The sequence below is a fragment of the Rhea pennata genome, chromosome 22, assembly GCF_028389875.1.
Source record: "Rhea pennata isolate bPtePen1 chromosome 22, bPtePen1.pri, whole genome shotgun sequence".
Lineage (NCBI taxonomy): Eukaryota > Metazoa > Chordata > Aves > Rheiformes > Rheidae > Rhea > Rhea pennata.
The window spans coordinates 6,617,480-6,633,971 of NC_084684.1; the positions used below are offsets into that span (position 1 = coordinate 6,617,480).

Sequence of the window (16,492 nt, forward strand, 5' to 3'; positions counted from 1 at the left end):
GAGCCATTTGTAATACTTAAATTCAGTTCTAGACAAATAACAGAAGTGAAACTTTGATCTATATAAACGAGATAGTGGCAAAGTGTATGAAGTTGCATATATAACGTATATGTGCAAGCTATTTTAACACTAAAGATCACTGAAAATTTAAGCAGCCTAATTTCTCCTCTTGGCAGAGATGAGGCTTTCAAGAACTCCATTTTCTGTCATTCACCATTTCCAGTGTTAAGTACTGCACAGTGGGGGGAAAAAAAATATATATATCTTCCTTTACAGAGAATGCAAGAGAAAACTGAGCCAGTATCTCTCATTCTAACTGCAAAACTTTTTGATGAGAGGACAAAATAAAACACCCAATATGAAAAAGAGGGAAACATTAAAGAAATCAGATCCTAGTCTAATGAGCTAAACACACAAACTTGGAACAGATTTGGGGAAATTTCTCACTCTGACTTGAAACTAGGACTTATTCCTTTCTCTGCTTCCCATTTAAGAATAGCCAGAAAGTGCCAAATACTCGGCGCTCTAGAATGATGGCAAAACTGCAAACACTAGTAGATTTAGTAAGTGGGAGTAACACTTCCTTAAAAATTCAGTATTTGCATTGTACCAACTGGGATGTGGTTTCCATTCTCCCGTTCTTCCTCTTCACTCACTTCTTCTTCACTCACTTCTTCTGCAAAATAGAATCAAGTACAACTGAATAAATTCAACACTTCTGTAGTCCTTTGCCACGTAGATCATTGCTAAAGTGCTTTTATCATTTGGGGGATTAATTTGCCAGGCCTTGTTCACCATTATCTAGTTGTGAACCCATACTTCTGTTTCACTTGGAAAACAAATACTTTCTCTAATTCAACAGAACTTCACCATTCAGCCTCCAAGAGGGAATACAATTCTTATCAGTATCTGGGAACTTAGGGTGGGAGAAATAAATTAATGGGGTCAGGAAACTTACACATATTAGCTTATTACCTTTAACTGATTTTCAAATAGAAATATCCAGCCTTCAGACCAGGCTGTTGTGCCTTTTCTTTTCTTTACTAATCAATGACAAAAAGAGCAACATGACAGAGACATTTTTGTTTCACACCTCCCCCCACCCTAGATAATTTTGGAATTGTTTTGTACAGAATATTTCTTACAGTCCAACTAAAAAACTATTTAAACTGCTAGTCTTACACCATTTATGAAGACAAAAACAGCTTTCAGGTTTTCTAATCTTGCTTCTTAGATGAATAATTTGTATTACCTCTATTAAAAGGATAGAATATGACTTGTACTTGGTTTTTTTTTTCCTTTTTAGTTATCTTGACCTGTGAGGTCTCAGCCTATCCTAGACTAAGAGAAAAGGAAAACATTGAAGTAAAACAATACAGAACAGGAAACTAAGATATGCCATATCATATTATTTTAGGACTTCTATGCCACTCACCAGCCGACTGCTCAGACACTTCCTCAGAATTACTTCCCGTCTCCTCTTCCTCCTCCTCTTCCTCTCCCTCTTCCTCAGATCCTTCACTGCTAGACTCTTCTTCCTCTTCTTCTGAGCCTGATCCAGATTCTACTGAGGAAGGAACAAACACATAACTAAGTATATACATTCTACATAATAATGCTTCCTCAAAAGATGTCTGTACAATGAATTACATCTACTAGATTGCATTTATCACCTGATGAAGACTCCGCTGAGCTGGTTTTTCTCTCACTGTCACTGATGTCTTGCAAGTCTGAAAGGGGATCTCTCTCTTCTGGTTTCTCTTCTTTTACTGGGAGACCATAAAAATCAAAAACAGGGTGGTGACTGAACATCACCTCTACTCCAGTCTCAATACTCAAAGCCTTTATTTCCTCTGACCATTAAGCTGATGCTGAACATTCATCCAATACAAATCACTGAAAGAATTTCACATTCTCTTCAAGAGACAAACAGCTTTCTGAATTGCAGTGGTGCAGGATTAACCGGCAAAAATGTGGAATATTGACTTTTTTTCCCCTCTGAGTGAAATAGAAAAAAAATGCATAACATGGTAACAAGCTTCATTACAGTATAGTCTCAGCAATATGCATACCTACATACAGTGCTTATTACCAGGAGTAATTCTGCTGCAGTCCCTTTAGATCACCATGGAACAGCATGTACAAAGAACTACTGACTGATTAGACATTACATTCAAAGGACTTGCTGGCTGTCTCCTCCTGGAATTTCAGCTGCTTACGCTGTGCAATCAGCTTCTTTGTACACGAACATACTCATCGAAAATAGTTTCAATGACTTTTACAACAACTTCAACCATTACACACATTAACAAAACAGACACACAGCTTGTCTTCCTTAACCAGACATTTTTATGTCAATTGTGCAAGTTCTCTGCTCACAGCTAGGACCTTCCATGCATGGCAAAGACCATTTTCTGGCTTAAAAAACAAAATTCACCATCACTAAAACAGAAGGCTGCCTGAAGTATTTATTTTCTTCTGCACAAAGACAGCACTAATATTGTTTGAAGTACACTAGTTCATGGAACAGCTCCCTCTCATCAACACACCTAACTGGACCTAGTATAAACAATCCCTCTTAAATCTGCAATAGCTGATTTCTTACTTCTATAACTTAATTCTATCTCTTTCATCAACTCACGTTCAAAACTTTTTTTTTAATTTACTGCTCTTACTAACAAAAACAAAAGATTCATTCAATTTGCTCCTTACACAGTTACCTACAAAAGAATTACTGCTTTAGAGAAGAACATATACGTCACCCCTCACAGATTTTCCAGAGTTACACCACCATGGCTCAAGCGAGCCAATACTTTCAATAGAGAAAAAGAGATATATAACTAAAAACGTAACACTCTTCCCCAAAACAGCTCCTCATGGCCCCGAGGCAAAGGCATTATCAAGTGCAACTACTACCTGGTTTCCTGCCATCTCCCTGCTCAAGCTTGTCTCTTTGTTGTCGTAATGGACTGCGGCTCCAGGGTCTCATTTTTACTTTGTCTCCATATTCTTCCCTCACTGCTCTATGATGCGCAGAAACTAGTGAAAACAAAACCAAAATAAATCCTTACCTCTCTGCTAGTTACAATTCTTTTGTCTGACAGAGCCACCTGCTTTGTGTATTATTCCTTTTTCTTAGAAAAAAAGGGGGAATGAGCTGGATGGTAGAGCAAGTGGAACCTAACTACATTTAAGAGAATAAAGGATTCTGTAAGTTACTGCATAGAGCTTGTGCATTGCAGTTGGCAGTAACTACTTACAGAAAGGTGCTGTCATACTTAGGAAACAGGTGCAAGACGTCCTCTATACTACACAGTGACTACTCTGAACCTAAGACATTAATATAATAGAGAAAAGCGGACAGACCTGGGAAATGCATAAAAACAGCTAAGGGTTAGAAGGAGCTGACAGAAATATAAAGAGCAATAAAAATAACTAAGATCAAAGGTTAGGTATATTAAGCAATACTAGTATAAATACCAGGCATAAAAAGAAGCTGTTTGGCATGATTAGAACTGGAAGGAATAGCAATAATTACAGCTTAGTCTGCTACTCTTTAGCAATCTTTGTCACTTGATCACAGAGGTAGGCTATTCTTAGCTCTGAAATCTAGGAAAAACAGAGATCATTTAACTAAAAATGATCTGAACTTAGTCTGCAAGAGATCTGAAATGTAGTGTGAAGTGAGAATTTAAATGTAAAAGTTGATTTAAATGAATTTATACTGTGCTAAACAAGCAGTCCTATGAACACAAGAACTAATGGTTCCTGGGTTTCTATACTTGTGTCTTGCAGTTGACTGACTCTGCTGTCTACAACATTAGCTCCAGCCAAAGCTTTTTCTGCTGCTGGGTTATCAGACTTGATTCCTACCACAGCCTTCTACACAGCTGGGAACACTTAAACGGCAAGGGAGAGGGCGAGAGACCACGTATTTTCCCCAACCACTAAAAAGCTTAATTTTGAGGATTTAGCCTCTATCAAATTGGACTGGACTCAGCCAAAGAGTTCAGAAGGGACTGTGATCATGACAGACACACAGACGTGCAACCTGAACCACGTACCTCTTTTTCTGTAGGAAATCAAACTAGTGAAAAGAGGCAGAGAGAGAATTACTGAAAATTCACTAACAGCACTAATAGCTCCATCTGCCATTGTATTCAAAAGACGATATAGCTAGAAAGCCTGACATTTTACTGTCCCACGTAGGATTTCACAGGCTTTTTTCCACATAACTCCCCCCCCCCGCCCCTTTTTTTAAATTAATTCTGACACTGACCTAAGTAAAATATGCTTTCTTGCCTTCTATACCTCCATTCCAACATTATGTCATCAAATAGTAAGCCCAAACATACATACTGGAATAGTTACCTTCTCTTCTGGCTTCCCTTTCCTTACGCCTTTCTTCAGCTCGTCTTTCTCGTTCTTTTTGCTCTCTTTGTTCTTTTTGTTGCTCTCTGATTTTTCTCTCTCGTTCTCGCTCAAGTTGCTCCAGACGATCTCTAAAAAAAGAATTATTTCTGTTACACTACAGTTCACTACAAATTCAACTTCTGGAGTAAAGACAAACATTTTTTCTGTAACAAACTGCAAAGTATTCACTGCTGATTGCATGCCTGTTAAAATACACAGGTAGCTTTCCATCTGATCCTTGGAAAATAGTGCTTCAGAGACAAAGATTTGGAGCTATGAAACACACAAGCTTCTGCATCCTTATCAGGGTTTAAACAGAAACAAATCAAGTTCTGTTAACAGATCCTATCATACTGTACAAAACTGATTTGCTCACTTTTTCTTCTACAGCGAAACACTGGCAACAACTTCACTTCGAAATATTTGTTCTAATGAAGCCACATACAAAAGTAGATAAAGTCAAGAAACCACTCTATCAGGCAACACATTCACAGGAACACGGTACAGGCATCAGACCTTACCAGCTTTTACTCTGAACTTTCTTTATCAGTGCAGAACTACAAAGAGTTAGGGACACATTTAGAGGAGGAAGAGATTCATCTCTCTGTTGGTTTTTGCAGGCCGGGTTGAGGAGAGGAGGGGCAGTGTAGGGGTGATGCAAAATACCTCTCCCTCCTTGAATGCTCCCTTGCCATTTCTCTCCGTTTCTGTCTTTCCCATTCACGTCGGGCTTTATCCTGCTCTTCTCTATGTCTCTTCCTACGCTCATGTTCCCGTTCTTTCTCTTTCACTCTGGCGTGTTTCCCTAACCAAGAGAAAAGTGAATTTTAGAGCGCTGCTATTCAAGATATTCAGTGCTCTTATTTTCCAGGAAGCAAAACTAGAAAGATGAAACATGACAACCTATATCTGTGTTCTCTGACCTTTTCTTAATGAAAAAATCCTGACCCAAAGGGGTGTTACATAATTAAAAGCTTGTAAAATCTTGCATGAATACTCATGTTGAAAACAGAGGAAGTTTGTTAGTAACAGGACTTTTCTGTTACTGTTTTACATTGAAAGGTTAGTTATTCTTTTACAATCAGATGAAAAGATCACAGCTCAACTCCTCACTCAGTGAAGCCAGGAAGAAGTTAAACAGACTTCAAAGAATAAAACTGGACCCTCTGTCACTGTCCCAAGGTGGTTTCTGTCATCTCAGACATATATACATGTCCTTCTTATAAAGGCATGCAACTTAATCAAATAAACAACACAAGTTTAACTCCCTTTGCCTTACTCAGCTGTCACATTTTCTCTAGTTCAGTCACTGTTATCTATCCTCTACACAGTGCCTGCTCGGCTTGACCTTGGGAAGCTACTGCAAGTATCAAAGAATTGTGATAATACCACCTTCTGCTGAATGACTACGATGTCTCCGCTTCTCTTTCCTCTTCTCATCTTTTCTATGATGAGTTTTTTCTTTCCGTGACATTTGCTGTGGAGGTTTAATAGCCAAGGAATCATCATCTTCTCCTCTAAAATACAACATAAACCCGGGAAGCTTACGTGGACTGTCTAGCAAAGTGGACATATTTCCTCTCTTCTCCATTTTGAAAACAATGCGTTTTTTTCCTATTTGATTAACTTATATTAATGTTCATGTCTCTAACACCCCTGAGCCAAGGCATTAAGAGTACATTACAGAAAGTCAGACAGGTGAGTAGTCATGCTATTACTGTAAGCACTTACAATATGCAAGCAAACTGAGGGTAATTAAGTATCAAAGAGAACTTCAGCAGGCCTGCTTTAACTGCACTTTGAGAAAAAAATTCTACTTCTAGGTAAAGGCCAAAACTTGATCACATTGTTAAACCAACTGTAAACAATTGGTACTTTGAGAACAATGTTTGTTGCCTTTGAAAGAGCTGATGAACCTGTCCTCCTTCTCATTCTTACCTGTCTTCCATAGAGTCTTCCCTCCTGTAAGGTGAATTTCTGATTGTTATTTCCATGCGGTGATCTCTCAGCTCCCCCTCTTCAAGGGAATCCCGCTTTGAATCCCGATCATCCGACTGTAATAGGAACGCAAGAAAGTGCAAAAGCAAAACATATTTAATATGTATGTTGCAAAAAGAAAAAAAGAAAAAAAGACAACAGTATGCAACTCTTCCATTTCTGGCTCAGAAGCCAAACTTGGTTTGGTCAACTGGTCAACACCAGTAACGTATGCTGATATATGAAACACAAATTTCCATCTTAAGTTATAAGTTGCCAAATGCAGTTAGATTGCAACGATAGCTGAAATTCTGTAAATTCAATCCAATTTGACAAAACTAACCCACAGCTATCAAGCAGGATCACAATAATTATTGTCTTTTTCTAAAAGATAATTACTTTGTTGCATGTGCAAAAGACTTAGTTACCGTAAGTTAAATATTTAAGCCAACCAGTTTGAAGACAGGAGCCCTATAGAATTTCGTAACTTTATAACGTAACTTATTTGAACTGCAACTTACACTTAATCGCATCAATTGCTTAACCTTTTCAATAACCGTGAAACTAAGGGAAGTATATAATGCAGCACTACTTAGACTTTAGCAAAGCTAAAATTTCGTAAACTTGAATGATGAGAATTAAGAGGTCACTCGTGAAACATATACAAGCACAGAGGAACCCCACTAACAGGGCTAGAAACAGCATTATTCTGATCAAAAAAAAGAAAAGAGAAGATAGGCATTGCAGTGCCTCACTCCTCATTACAACCACTTGTTTATTAAAGGGTAGCTTACATTTTTCATGCGTTTTATCTCTGCCTTCTCCTCTTGCTCCTTCCTTCGTTTTTTTTCCTGGAGAATTTCATCTAAAGTTTTCACTTTCCAAGAATCCTTTTCATCACCCATTTGAGTTCAAAAAAGCTCTGAAAAAGAGTATGAGGTTAATGAAACCTACACAAACTACACAGTCACTAAACACAGTTGCACCAATTTTACACGAATTTTTCACGTACAGCTGAACATTTAATGTAACATCTTCAAGGAAAATCGAGCTGTATTTGACTTACGCTGAACAAAAGAAAAGTCTGACCTAAACCTCAAAGCATACATTGGCCTTCCCACGAACTGAAGGACCCATTTGAGCAAAATGAAGACAACATCTACAAACAAGATCCTGCACTTTGCCACTTAGGCAGACGCAGAAGTGGCTGTAAGCACCAGCCTATCAAGTACAACTTCGGTACCAGAAGGATGACGAAAACCCCTGCTCTCGGTGGTCACAACTACAGCCTCCTCCTCCGCCGCCGGCAGCGCCACTACTCCATCTCACCAGACAGCACCTCTGGGCCCGGGGCTGTCCCCCAGACCTAGGGGCCGCGCAGGCGGCCGGGGGGGGGGGGGGGGGGAGGGACGAGCCAGCCTTACAGCCTGCGCCGCGCGCGACTCCCCAACGCCCGTCTTCACCTCAGGAAGCGGCTCCCCCGCCCAGGCTCGGGGCTCAGGCCCCCGACCCCCGCTCAGTCCCTCGCCTCGGCACGCAGGACAGCGATGCGACACGGACCGGCTCCTCCCACCGCCGCGCCGGGAAAAGGCCCCGCGCAAGGCTCACGCGCTGCCGTCCCTGTCGCGGGCCCGCAAGGCCCCACTCACCGCTGCCGCCGCAGACTGGGACGTGGCCGCGCGAGACAAACGCCACTTCCGCCCGCCGCCGCTCGCTGATGACGTCCCAGGCGCGTCCGGCCGCGCGGCACGCACACGCGCGCGCGGCGCGACCGCCCCCCCTTCCCCCCCCGGCCCCACGCGCGTGGCGCCGCGGCGCAGCAGTGCCAAGGAACAGGGCGAATCTGCGGAAACTCTATTGGGCACTAAGAGTCTAAATCCGTATGACTGTCACAGAACTGAACAGTTTTCTCTACAAATAAATGCCTTTCATGTATCTTCTACATCATTCACTGAGACTGAGAGGAGCATGTATGTCGCAGCTGTAGTCTCTACTCATCAGGCTGTCAATCAACTTAAAGAGTCAAACTAGTGACCTTTAAGAAATGCCATCTTAAGAAAGAGTCCAGAAACTAACCACAGTAAATGCTTTTCTTCAGCAAGCACCAAGCAAGCATCAAACCATATACTCTCTCCTAGATCACAGACTGATGCTATCCCAGCATACAGCAAATACTTACTTTTAAAAAGTAAATGTTAACAGTCTGTATCACCTTTGAGGCAAAATGCTGGCAAAGGTGATAGAACAAAGCAACATTATAATATATGCTATTATACTAAACAAATGCCAGCCTCAAACGAGAACAAGAAATAACAGCAAATGGAAAGACCATGTTAGAGTATGTCTTAAAAGAGGTTAATTGCAACAGAATGCTAAACTAGCTCAAAAATTGGCATCTGGAAAAAGAAACATAGTAGTTAGGAAAAAGAACTAAAGACAAAATTGTCCTGTGATTCTTATTTTTGGGAGGGGACAAAGGAGCAGGTGAACACTGTTCTAAATGCTTTCTAATCCAAGAAAGAAAAGGAAGAAAGCCATGAAAACATAGGTTTTCTACAGAGGAACACAATGAAGCAATCAGATAAATCTCTAAGAAAATTTAGCCATTTACCTCATTAATCCAACAAACAGCATTATCATAATGAAATTGGGTGGATACGAGATGCGTGATTTGTGCTGGTACAAACAGCATGGAACAAACATTTTAATACAGCCAATAAAGGTAGTTGAAAGCATCTGAACAGCACCTAAAGAAAGATGGGGAAAACAAATCGTAAGATGATGAAATCAGAAAGAATCAAGCAACATGACAATCTGCAGTATTCTTAGTATTTAAGAAACATAGCCACTATTATCTAAATTTTACGAATATGCACAAAAGCCCTTTTACTCCTACATCTACCAGTAAGGTGGCAGAATACAGCATAAAGGTGGCATATACATATAAAATCTGGCACACAGATAAAATGCACTTTGTTTCCCCCTTGAAAAGAAAGAAAAAAAAAAGAGGCAAAATAAGCCTATCAGATAATAGTGGTCATGTGAAGGCAACTTTTGCATTTCTACAAACAAATTAATCTAAAGAACTCTGGAAACAATTAACTCCAGACTTAATTTTCTTAAAAGCCTCACACTACCCTACAATACAGAAAACAGAAAATTTAATTACATTTTTCTTTCCAGCACTTTTTTTTTTTCAAACACCATTTTACATCTTCTCTATGAACAAAGTTTTGTTCTCTCTTTCAAAGACTAGAGGGACAAGGGGAGGAAGGGACAGTGTCACAACTCCCTTTAGAGGTCAAGGTTACAACTCACAATTTCCCAGCTTCAAGATCCACCCCACATCACCTAGAAAGGTCTTTTTCACTTCAAGTGAACGATTTATTCCCACAACTTTATACAGAAGGATCTGATATTGTCAAATATCTCAATGTAGTTAAAGCGTCAAAGAAAGGTAAGGTTACCTAGCATGCTGGGCTCTCCTTCCCGTAATGAAAGGATGTATTTGTTAAGAAAAAGAGTGCAAAAGCTGAAGAAAAACCACAAAGTGAGGTAGATGAGAGCATGGGAATTCCAGATGCCCAAGTCTGACTCAATGACTGTAGTCTCTGTGATAGTTATTTTCAGAACATTCTCCTCTGGTACACTATCACTTCTAGCAATTACAAATTTTTCACTCCTGTTAGCAAAGAATGAGCCTAACTGAAATAATGCTTTTTCCTTTGGCTTTTCTTCAAGGAGGGGAGGATTAGGTTCCTCCAGTGTCTGAGTACTTGCTGCAGTTGACATGCTGACGTCAAGAAACTAATGTTTGTCCTTAATATAAAGCAACATTGACTAAGTACACTGTGCTACTTCAAGGAAACAAAAATATGATTAATCCTTCATCTCCAATGGCTTGCAAAAGTGTGTTTGGTCCTCCAAATAAGATCTTGCAAAAAGTAAACTTCACTTGCTTCTTCATGTGGTCTATTCCACTTTTTGTGCCTGAGAATGAGAAAAGAGAAGAAAGGAAAACAACATAGCTCTGAACATCATGACATTTTAAATCCCTAGCACAGCAAAAACATCACATTTCACTGTCAGTTTATTGAAGATAAAAAGACCTTTGTGCCTTGTCTTTCAGACTGTATTGTGCCCTGCTAATATGACCATGATACCAAGATGAAGGACTAAGAACTTACCTAGGAGATTTTTTTATTCTAAGTATGTATATGCACCCACACCCAAAACCATTTTGTTCTTAAGTTCTTTCTCCATCTAAAGTATGTCAACACAGCCTTTTCAGTTATAATTAATTCTTCTTCAAGATTCTACAGTCATCTTTGTCTCAGTCTAAGGTATCCTTATAATCACTACAGAAGAATCTTCATAACTTAGAAACCTGGGCAGAAGCATGCACCCTTAGTACTACTTACCCCTTACCATAATCTTGAGTTAAAGTGAGCTATCAGTAATGAAGGACTGTAACTTCCAGTAAACAAGCATTTAACTTCCGTTGTCCTAGTAACTAGGTGAATTACGTGAACAAAGCAGGAAAATATATCCAAGAGTTTTCCATGCAGACTTGTTCTGAATTTAATTACTTCTAAATAACGCAGTGTTCCTTATTTTGCTACTGTAGCACAGTTATATCTTGTGATTCTGTGATTAGTATTTGCAATAATTCACAAATCCCTCCCCCTTTTCTTTTTTAACTGATAGAAGGCAGCACTAGATCTTTTTGCCACCAGAGGTTTCCCCTCCTACAAGTTATGTGAATTTGGTAAGTTACAGTAGAATAGTACAGACCCTGTACTAAAACACACCCTGACCTTTATTCTTCTGAAGTCATGTAATGGTAGCATCGTAATGCTAACAGATGCAAAGTGTATACTACGACAGAAAAGAATTGCACCCGAGCATTTTATCTGCAACTTTAAAACCTATAATTGTATTTATTGCTTTCTATTTTGAATAATTTTTTTTTCATGTGGAGCTACAAAAATGTCTCATCTTTAACCCAATAATTTTTTGGTTGGGTCAGATTTGACTCCTAAACAATCTACAGCTGAGTTTCAGAATAAGCTTTAGTAATGTGAAAGATGCAGATACTCATTTACCTTATTACTATTATTTCCTAGAAGATAATGTTACAGTAAATCCCTGTTGAATAAACCAGACATTTCCCTAAAAAAGTTTACAAATGAAAAGGACTCTTAAGGGGCTATTTTTAAAGTAGAAGACTGTCCCATCATTATATTTTAAGAGCTACTTTTACTGCTATTTGCTGCAAGTGAATAATTTTCCATAGTATAGACTATCTTAACGTATGCAGAGCACTTTACAAAATGTTTCTTCCACAAGGCTCTACATAAAATTCAAAAGCAGTTTACCCAGGTGAAATTAATCAATAACTTATGTATAATAAACATGTATGTATATTGGCGTTTAGGAAAGACAGACGAGCTGGCTAACAGTTCAATGTCTGCTTTAGTCTCATCTCCTACCCTAGTCTATGTCAGTATATACAGGAAAAAAGGGGAGCATCCCTTTTTTTTTTTTTTTAATAATTTCCTTGCATACTAAGTGAGTATAGGCCTCAAAGAAATTGTTCTCCCTAAAGGAAAAAGACTGTAGGAAGACTGCAGCCCTCAACTTTTATAGCTGCTGCAGAAAACAGAAAATTACTTTTTCCCCAGCTAAATGAAAGATATTTTCTAGGGAAAGAAGAACTCCCTTCAATTTCATGTTTTACTTCTATTTTTTTAATATATGATCTTGTTTGTATATCTGAAATTCATCGTAAGGCCAAGGTAGAGATGGAATTTTGCTCAGTGTAATACACCAGCTTTAGAACTATGGAAATAGTTTGTAAACATAGCTTTCTGATTGGGATTATGTTATTTCATTTCCTTCTTCCTGCTGTGATTGCTTTTGATGTCTTAGGAGCAAGAGTTAATCTGTTAAGCACCGTTTTGACTCATTCATTTTCCCAGTAAGAAGAAGGGAATTGCTGCACCACAACAGGCAGAAAACAAGATGGTCAGTGAAGCCTCAAGAATGAGAGACATCAGAAGGCAAGCTGATGCCAATTATGTGCCAGGTTTGTTTTTGAGAAGCTTTACCACGTGGCAGGTTCACCTCCACAGGAATCTGAGGCTTTGGAAAAATGTTGGTGGAGAAGTTTCTGCTGTTTTATCTTTACTTGCAGTCCTGCTAACACAAAGGGCCAGGACCACAGAGTGACTTGTGGCCAATTGAGTGCTAACCTGGGTGAAATGGTTAACTTCATGTACTTGCTAGTTCCTGTGTAGTCTGGCCTATACTCCCAGCTTGTAAAACTGTTTCTCTGCTCCAATCCAGACTAGAATCTGAAATATGAGAAGAAAGGGATATCTGCCTAAGCAGAGAAAGAGCCAAGAGCCTGGACTGAGATTAGGAGTTGCATTAAACTTAGCTACAAATTATGAGCGAAGAAAACGGGGCAAGACGGGGAAGTACGTTCCTCCCTTTTTTCCAGTTGCTACCAGTTGGTATTCTTGGTGGTCATAGGAACAGCAAGAGGCTGAAGAGAGGCAAGTGCATGTCTTGGCATTAGGCAAACACTCCTTTAAAAGACAAATACTGTGGCTGATTATTCAGTGTGGATGGTGTGTAACTTTCTGCTTGATGTTTATTACAGGTTAGTCCCCTACACTGTGACAGCTCTGGGAAATGAGCCCAGGAACACCTTGCTCTCCTTGAGGTTCCGTGCTGCCATCTGCTGAAATGCAGTTGTGTACCTGGCAGCAATGCTGGTTTTGAAAAAGAAAGATCTTGCTGAGACTTTCTAGTATAAAAATCTTAAACATGAAACGACAGCTGATTCAGATTAATGCTGGCGCTAATGGGGTTTGTGTAATTCTTTTCCCAAACATTAGCTCACATTTCCTGTCTGACCTGCAGAAAAGAAGGGCTCTTTTTTGGCTCTACTAGTTGCAATTTCTCTGCAGTATAAGCACGGGCTTTTCCTGAAATTGAAACTGGTAAGTGTTCCTAGGAACATTCCTGCTTAGTAGGGTGTTAAAATAATCTGGAAAAAAACTCTGATCCAAGTCAGCCATGGAGTAAAATCTGTTCTTCTGCTCAAAAACAATTAGTCTCTAAATGAAGCAGGTCCTTCTCCTGGATCAGTCTCCTAGTCTAGAAGAATTTCTATTGTTCCCTTAAAACACAAAAGAGACTCTGCTTTGTATTCCCTGTTTCTTGCTTTCTGGTTAGGAAGTGCTTCATAACAAAATTGGCCACTTTCACTTTCTTACATTTTTATGCTTGCTGTCACTTAATTTTTTTTCCTGGCAGATAGTATTCTAACCCAGCTGGGAGACTAGAATTTGAGTTGGCAGCTGGTATTACGAGCACGACTTTTTGCGCAATTGGATTTTCATGGAAAATCATTCTTATAAATGTGCCATTATTCTGGGCAATGTTAGGACATGAGCCTGCAAAGAGCACAAGCCCCTCTGCCTGTTTTTACATGCTTTGTAAAATCTGGGGATTATACCACATTTTCATACCACTGCCATGGTGCAGTCAAGTAGAGCTGTATTTGCAGTCTTTTCTTTTGCATGAATCTAGGATATTCTGAGTCAGTGCAAATAGCTATTGGAAAGCTGCTGTCTGTGTACACAAGAGACTTCAAGAGCAACTGGGTGCCTAGCTAAAACTGGAGCCAACTCTTAATGCAGCCAGCACTATGGGATTCTTTCCATCTTTTAAGATATTTTTAAATTCCCTCATTTTGCAGTTGAAGAAAGGTCGGTATGTCCATGCCCTCCCAACATCTGCTTTCTAATCCGTAGACTAAATTGAATTGTCCTTGTGTTATAGTCTAAAGCAGAACAACGAGGTTTACAGTCGCTGCACAAAAGAACATAGTCATAGCCCCTCAGAGAAGATGGCTGGCATCTTTCTTTAACTTGGAAGGGCATTAAAAGGCACTGGAGGTGCTCTGCACTGAGTACTCCATTGTTAAATCAAGGGAAAGAAATTTCAAGCCTCTCCCAGGGAGTTCTGTAGAATGGAAAACTCATAGCATAGTCAAGATGTACCTTTTCTGGAAACATTGTTAGTATCTGCACAGTGTGTGAAGTACAAGGCTGGTCTTACTACACCAGGGTTTGGAAGACTAGGTCCTCAGGCCTGTTTAGATAAGGAAACTGTCTTGCAGCACAGCTTGCCCCATTGAAGTGCCAGTGGGCTACACATACTATCAGGTTGCAGATGGTCATTGGTACTCCAGATACAAGAACTGTTCTGCTTATTTAAGGCTGATACAGTATACAGAGCAACTCCGCGTAGTTTATAAGTTGCTTTGTCCAGTAAGAGCTCTGAGCAATTACTTTATGAAAATTGTAGCAAGAATGAGGTGGTCACGTTATTACTTCTTGCAGTTGACCTAACTTACTACACAAACTTATACACATAATCCCACCCCCTGCATCCTGGCTTCTTGTAGAAGAAAACCATTGAATGGACTCTCTCTCTATAATACAACTGCCCCTAGTGTCTTTAGATTTAGTTTTTCTCTAAGGCTAACAATTGTTTTACAAATATGGGTAAGCAGATTCCTTGAAGAATTTACGTTATTTCCAGTTGAGTACAAAAGCCTGTGTTATTTTTGCTGTTTCTTCCCTTTGAGAAAACGTTGGTATGACAGACATATTCTCGTTTTCCTCGAGAAGATTACTTTTAGAAGCTTCTTCTACTATGTGCGTAGCTTTGTTTTGCTGTGGCATTTTTAAAGAGAACCAAGTGCTGCTGAAAGCAACTGATACACAAACCAGGAGATTGGAGTCAACTTAAGGGTAAAACCTCAAACCTTCTGACTCTGTACAAAAGGTTACTTCAGTTGGTCTCAGTGGATTTTTTGGAATAGTGTTTTGTATGAGAAGGGACTGCCTGGTCTCAGAGATGTTCATTCTTTCAGTATGAAGCAGGTAGACTTCACATTTGGAAGAAGTCAGTAATGCAAAGGTTTGTAACCTAGTTTCTTTTGACCGCTAAATTATGCTTTCACCATAGCATAGCTTCAGATTCTGTGCCTCACTTAGTCTACCATCTCTTCAGGGAAATAACTTATGTAAATTTTGGCAGGAAGAGCATTTGTACTAGGACTAAGGTCCACCATTTTTTCAACTGACCTAAGATATTGCTAACTGTAACAATGCATTGTTGCTTGGTTCTCATTTTATACCGTGATCTACAACTTCAACCACAAATGTAGGTAGGTTTGCAATAGTCTTTGGGGCTCTGAACAAAGCAGTTGTTCAGAGTGCCTGTGCCTCATGTTTCATTCTGCCAATTGTGTTACTGGGGAAGGAGGCCTAACTGTCCATAGAGAGTTGCTGCTAACAGCTGAGATGATGAGCTACTATCTCAAACTACTGTAGCTGACTGCTTTGGTCTGTAGGAGTTAAGAGGCCTGTCCTCCTTGCTTCCTGCTCTTTATCTTCCTCCTAGTTCCAGTTTCCCTTTGTAATTCTACACACAGCTTCCTTCCATGTTACTCCTGTCTCCTCTGGTATTACTAAATTTCTGCTGCACTTACGGAAGCACATTGTTTCTGCTGGAGGATCTCGGTGAAAACTGAAAAACAAAAATGTAAAATTACATGCAAACTGTTTGGTCACATTTATTTCGAGTTGTTTAAAAGCTCCAAGCAAGCTTTAGTCTGAAATGCAGGAAATGTCAAAGTTTCATAAACTTTGTTATGAAATAGAAAAAAAAATCAAATGAGTCTGAGGTACAAGAATTTTCTTTCTTTTTATTCTTTTTTTTTTTTTTTTTAAGGCTTCAAATATCTGTTAGAAATGTTTCATACTAACTGGTAACAGAGCTAGCCCCTCTTTGTTGTTTGCTTGTGAAATTAGAGGATTGCACAAAGTTCCTTTTTCTCTGTCTCGTCAGAGCTGTTTAGCTTAGGGCACCTCAGCTCAAAAGCACTGGGATCCAGTGCTCAGCAGCCAGACAGTAATGTCCAGCCAGTTCTGAAGACCTCAGAATTTCTGTGTAAGCTTTGATTTGTCCTCTGTTGATATACAGCCAATTAAAGAAAGGAGTTATGGTCCATCCCAGC

The 16,492-nt window shown here is 39.5% G+C and overlaps 1 protein-coding gene across 11 annotated transcripts in view; it reads right to left on the reverse strand.

The window, feature by feature from the left end:
• Nucleotides 1–8,080, reverse strand: part of LOC134150019 (cyclin-dependent kinase 11B-like) — a 22,642-nt gene extending 14,562 nt beyond the window's left edge. For 2 of the 11 annotated variants that reach the window (XM_062593481.1, XM_062593478.1), the window contains exons 1-10: nucleotides 7,854–8,015; nucleotides 7,185–7,312; nucleotides 6,352–6,467; nucleotides 5,806–5,930; nucleotides 5,080–5,218; nucleotides 4,360–4,502; nucleotides 2,917–3,039; nucleotides 1,674–1,769; nucleotides 1,436–1,567; nucleotides 611–676 (exon numbers count right to left, since the gene is read on the reverse strand). In XM_062593481.1, the coding sequence (XP_062449465.1) occupies nucleotides 611–676; nucleotides 1,436–1,567; nucleotides 1,674–1,769; nucleotides 2,917–3,039; nucleotides 4,360–4,502; nucleotides 5,080–5,218; nucleotides 5,806–5,930; nucleotides 6,352–6,467; nucleotides 7,185–7,295 (1,051 nt within the window). In that variant the 5' untranslated portion in view covers nucleotides 7,296–7,312; nucleotides 7,854–8,015. Of the gene's footprint in view, nucleotides 1–610; nucleotides 677–1,435; nucleotides 1,568–1,673; nucleotides 1,770–2,916; nucleotides 3,040–4,359; nucleotides 4,503–4,934; nucleotides 5,020–5,079; nucleotides 5,219–5,805; nucleotides 5,931–6,351; nucleotides 6,468–7,184; nucleotides 7,313–7,853; nucleotides 8,016–8,039 lie in introns of those variants that run through there. The other 9 variants (XM_062593486.1, XM_062593484.1, XM_062593487.1 and 6 more) reach the window with 7 other exon arrangements.
• Between the last annotated feature and the right edge of the window lie 8,412 nt (nucleotides 8,081–16,492).